The 5,290-nt window shown below is 41.0% G+C and overlaps 2 protein-coding genes across 6 annotated transcripts in view; both read right to left on the bottom strand.

Annotated features, from left to right (window-relative positions):
• LOC102206513 (kelch-like protein 9) overlaps positions 1 to 4,500 on the bottom strand; it is an 11,793-nt gene extending 7,293 nt beyond the window's left edge. The window contains exons 1-5 of the mRNA XM_005745281.1: positions 4,031 to 4,500; positions 3,094 to 3,147; positions 1,808 to 1,938; positions 555 to 745; positions 332 to 464 (exon numbers count right to left, since the gene is read on the bottom strand). Coding sequence (XP_005745338.1) covers positions 332 to 464; positions 555 to 745; positions 1,808 to 1,938; positions 3,094 to 3,098 — 460 coding nt within the window. The 5' untranslated portion in view covers positions 3,099 to 3,147; positions 4,031 to 4,500. The remainder of the gene's footprint in view (positions 1 to 331; positions 465 to 554; positions 746 to 1,807; positions 1,939 to 3,093; positions 3,148 to 4,030) is intronic.
• A 194-nt stretch (positions 4,501 to 4,694) lies between these two features.
• The window catches only part of hao2 (hydroxyacid oxidase 2 (long chain)), a 9,553-nt gene continuing 8,957 nt past the window's right edge, over positions 4,695 to 5,290 (bottom strand). For all 5 annotated transcript variants that reach the window (XM_005745279.2, XM_013913882.1, XM_013913881.1 and 2 more), the window contains one exon: positions 4,695 to 5,149. In XM_005745279.2, coding sequence (XP_005745336.1) covers positions 5,094 to 5,149 — 56 coding nt within the window. In that variant the 3' untranslated portion in view covers positions 4,695 to 5,093. The remainder of the gene's footprint in view (positions 5,150 to 5,290) is intronic.

Raw genomic sequence — 5,290 nt, 5'->3', positions numbered from 1 at the left:
ATAAATAAAATTGAATTGAATTGAAATAGTTAATTATGTATTCAGATGTAAATATCTTTTGTGAAAATCTCACCTCAAAGGAAGCTGTGAGCAAAGAGGAGCCAGAATCTCTAAACAGACTTCCTTTTGGGGTTTTTAAGATGCTTGCTAATGTTTATCTATCTAAAGAGTAAGTCTGAGTTAAGCAAACAGGAAACCTTTTCTGTCTGCTGCACTGCGTTACAAACATATGTACTTCTTTCCTACAAAACTGCACTTGTATGATGACTACAATGTCACTGTTACCTTTCTTTCTCAATGCAGTGCCTCAACGATAGAAAGGACAACAAACCTGTGAACATCGCTTTAAAGTAGTCGCTGGATGAAGCCATGATGACTCTGTGGACGGGAAACTTTTCCTTGCTATCTCCAGGAACTAAGACAACATCACAGAGCGTCTCGTCTCCCCGAAAACTATCAAAGCCCTTTGGGGAAAATAATTCGATGGGTTAGTTGTTAAAATGAACCCTCAAAATAATTTAATAACAAACAGCTGTTCAGACAGTAATAAAGACCTTTAGCACATCCTCTCCATGTTCAGTGCTACTGAACACCTTGGACAGGGGCCGGGGAGGAAGCTTGGGCTTTGTTGATTTGTCAGGGCGTTTAGGTGGTATTTCCATGGGTGGTGGGAGAACAAAAACTGGTGCTGGAGCTGGAGCTGGAGCAGGAGGCACAACAAGTGCTGGTGGAGCTGGCCTGTCATCTATGGAGGGGAAACACAAATTTCACTGAATTTGAGAGGTGAGAGAAGCCAATACTCCTGTTGATGCTGCAGGTACACTGAGCTACAGCTAAGAACAAATAATGGATTTCTGCTGCAGTGGAAACATGAAAGATTTAGCATCAAAATCTAATCAGAAAAGCCAAAGTAAGCACATATTAAGCAGAAAAAGCCCACTGTAAAAGGTAAGATTTAACATTATTAAACACAAAATGTTGACTTTTTTTTTTTTTGCCTGTCCCGTTTGGCTCTTTTGCCCTCAGAATTGTTGTCTAAAGGCAAAGAAAGATGCCCAACGGATTTACTTTACCAAATTGACCATCCCAGCCTTGCCGTAATGGTCCATTTGATTCACCTTTTATTGTTTATTTTATTTTCACTTGTTGAATACGGGACAGACTTGACTGGGGGAAAGAAGGGGAGAAAGAAAGAGGGAAAGAGAAACAGCTGAGAAGAGGGACGGGGGAGAAGGGCAAAAACCAAAAACCAACAGAATGAGCAGAGAAAAAAAGAAAAAAAGAAAGAAAAAAAAAAGCATATATCAATCACCTGGATCAGCTGTTGAGAAAGAAAAAAGAAAACAAGCAGAAGAGAACAAGAGTAATAGAATAAACAACATCACAATGATATATGGGAATATGACAGTAAATACTAAATGTTAAACATTATTGTGCAGCACATAAGATCAACAGAACACAGTGTGCTTTGAGGTAGGAGCCAAAAAGGGTGTAGTTTGTGGGTGTGATCACCCGTGTGTACACCTGTGAGCATGGACGCGCTTGTTTTTTTAAAAGGTTCCTTCATGTAATGATCTGCTAGAGGGTGTGGGGGGGGCACAGCCCCGTCCTCCAGGGCATGAAGCAGGTATGGAGGAGATCAAAACTCCAGACATCCAGAGGCCCTCAGAACACAAGAGACCAAGGAAGACCAACAGAGGGGCAGCCGCGCCACTGTCCCGGAAATAGCTGAGGAGAGTCCCAGATGAGGGCTCGCTCAGCAACAAAATGTTGACATTGATAGTTCTGTGTCACCATGGACACTCACCTTGTTGAACAGGAGGAGGAGGAGGTCTTTCTGGCTGAGCCGGGTGTCTCTGATCCCTGGATTGATTCCTGCTGCCTAGACGAGACAGTCTGCGGCTCAGCCTACCTGCCCCGCTGTCGTCTCCATTCGCCCTGCACAGGAAGGATTCACAGTAAAAGAACAGGTCTGTCATTAGCTGTCATTTTACAAAGTGATGTTTACGAAGTGACAAACAATGTTGCAGAATTATGGATATGGTTTTATAAATTTATTATGTGCACTAGTGCAAACAAGGTCACAAATTAAACATCTGGTGAGTTTACTTTAGGTTTCAGCTACACTGTTTTTAATTGGTAAGAATATTCATTGTATTTTGGCTCTCAGCACTTCCTCTTAGAAGCATGTAAAAATGCTGCTTTCTTCAGCGGACCCTCTCTACCGCTCAAAGCATCTCAGATCTGAAACATTTGATTAATGATGCTTTTTTCTTGGGAGAAGGCCTAATTTGCAAAAGTCCCTTATCTGTTTTGTAGTGCGTGTCCTGTGGCCTGAAAAAGAGGAAGCAGTGGACTTTTTTTTTAAAAGTGCACTATGTCTCCTCTTAAAACGGTTTCCTGCTGTGGGTCTTACACTCAGGTGAAAAGGCATCTACATGTTTGTTCCATCGACAATAGGAAGACGTGGCCTCACATATAGAATAAAATCCAAATCTACGACACATCAACAATCTACAGAGCACCGCTCAAAAACATGTTCCCGTGTTTTCGAAGTGCAACTATAGACAAGCAGATCCTAACTTGGTTACTAATTACACGTGTGATCAGATGCAATATGTTACAAGTTATGAGTAATCTTTCGGTGAAAGTGCACAACGAGAGACTTCTCAGAACACACTCATCTTTTAAACTCAACCTCCACTCTGCAGCTTTGTGATTGCAACGCTCTCAGCTGTTGACAAAATCTGTCTTCATACAGATATAAACATGAAAACACCTGCAGATGAGCTCAAAACTGCTTTTTCGGGTGGGTGTTCCTGCTGCAGCAGGTGTCTCCACAACCACATTTTCCCATAAGACACACACACAGACACACACAGACACACACACACACTGAGTGAAAACGTCAGCCTCGTTGTTGTGGCTGGTAAAAACGTCTCTAAAGAATTTTCTTCTGCTCCTTCTTCTAAAACCTTCACCTAAAAAAATATCCTCAACTCATTTCTATTGTATGTTTCACAAAAGTGTTGAATATTGATTAACCAGATGAGAAATGATGAGATCTAATGTAATGATGAAAACCTTCCTTACCCCATGTCATTGGCCTCTTGGGGTTGAGGACTGTTGTTTCGCTGATGAGACTTCCTACATGAAGAAAAAAAAAAGTAACAATGTATTGGTGTTGCATAAATGTATCTGCGGATCACAAAGCACCTTTTTGCGGTGTCTACTTTACTACAGTAAATTCTTTCTAGCTTAGGTCCGCATGCAATGCTTTTCTAAGTTAGGCAAAGATTTGTACTTGTGTGAGTATGGATTCGACACAGAAATAACACTTCTCTGTTAGGCTGTTTTGTTGGTCTCGCATGATAATTTAGTCAAATTTGCTTCAAAGTTTCCTATTGCAGCATTCTTGTTTTTTCACAGCATATTTGATGTGGCCTCACATGATGGCAGACAACACAACCTTCACTGAACTTCACTTCAAATGTTCTCGTCATCATTCCCATCACAGCTCTCGCATTTCCTCGTGAAGAAAACCTCAAATGTGCATGCTGAAACTGACGCACAGTCTGTGAAAAATTCTGTAATATTTGATCTTGTTATGCACAAAACCCAACCCAACTTCACAGCTACTGTTCAGCAATCTGAAAATATGATTAGCATGCTTGTTAGCAGATAAGCAGATAAGATCAGCTGTGTGACAAACGCTTTGGTTTTGCTTTTTGAAAGGTTGATATTGTTGCGTTCGACCTTTATTGACCTCGTACATAAAGCTCATTGTCAACGATTGTGCGCACACCTGCACTTTACCTCAACTCTTAATAATAATGATAATAATGAGAAGACTTTAATACCCATAATATCTAGGTAACTGGTTATAAATAAGTGAAACGCTACACTTCTGTAGCATCCTTGTACAGCTGAAATATGCACACGACTTGGTGGCACTTTGCTGTGTGCTGTGCAGCTGCCTCACCTGCACTTTTGTAAAAGTACAAAAAAGGGACATTTGTGGGTGACCTACCTGGAAGAAGAAAGCTTCCTCAGCAGACTTGACCCGAGCCCTCCCTCCAGCCTGGCAGTTGATCCAAAACAAACTCTAAAAAGAAAGACTGAGCAGAAAATGTCTGCTCCACTGTGCCAGCTGGTTGAAGAGTTGAAGCGTCTGAGTGAGCTTCACCGTTTTAGCTTAACCAAGACCTCAGTTACTTCCTGTGCTACTTCTCTTTCTCACTTTAGGTTTCTTTCCGCATTTTGATGCTCTCCACCCGACAGTGTCACACTTCAGATCATGTCAGCGAAATAAGAAAAGTTGTGTCAGAAGCTGCTTTTGCTTTTAGGTTTTTAATGAATCATGTTGACACACACAGGGCCTTTAGTGACCTTGTGTGCTTGCAAATGGAGTAACTGCACTGTTCAAATTAGGGTTTTAAACTTGATGGCATTTTAAAGTCTATAGTTAAAAGATGAATGGAAGCCAAAAATATGCAACATACTGAACAAGACATAACGCAGTGACAATAGACAACATGAACTTTTCAACTTAGAACTTCTCTGGTTCTGATGAGAACCTGACCTGCAGCTAATCCACTTATTAGAAGTTCAAACATTAATTTTCATATAGATCAGATCAGATACTACACTTCAGTTATCACATGAAATTAATAAATCCAGGAAAGAGCAACAGATATTTGCCACATGCTAGAGTTTATTCAGCCATAAGAAATGGCAGCATTTCAAACCACAGTGTACAGAGTGCACTCATGTTGATTCGTTACAGCAGAATAGAAAAAAAAAAGCTTTCATGGCAAGTGCCTCCATCCTTTCCTCCCTTCACGATCTAAAACAGCTTGATAAACCTTGAACTGACTCCCAGCTTTCTAAAACACTCACTCACTCATGTAGTCTGGCATGAATATATATCAGAAGTCCCACAATTTATTCCTGATGATGGTTGTTTTCATGTACTGCGTGAGGTAAACTTGTTTCTGTTTGTTTTTTTGTTATAATGAATTCTCAGGCTCTTTGTTTAAGTCTCAGTCTGGTTTAGTGGGATAATTGTCCTCAGTGCTGCCCTCTGCTGGCGGTCACAGCTTGGAAAACTGAATGAGGTTCCTGTTGATTTCAGCTACATTCCTGCAACCTGGATCAATAAACATATATGGTAAATGGTAAATGTATGGGTGGATGACTATTTGTATAGCGCCTTTACTAGTCCCCCCTAGGGACCCCAAAGCGCTTTACACACCCAGTCATCCACCCATTCACACACACATTCACACAC

Source organism: Pundamilia nyererei, unplaced genomic scaffold (genome assembly GCF_000239375.1).
Source record: "Pundamilia nyererei isolate P.nyererei 1_Seehausen unplaced genomic scaffold, PunNye1.0 scaffold00157, whole genome shotgun sequence".
Taxonomy (NCBI): Eukaryota; Metazoa; Chordata; class Actinopteri; order Cichliformes; family Cichlidae; genus Pundamilia; species Pundamilia nyererei.
The sequence above is the reverse complement of the archived record's forward strand: the minus strand, read 5'-3'. Positions and strand labels throughout refer to the sequence as shown.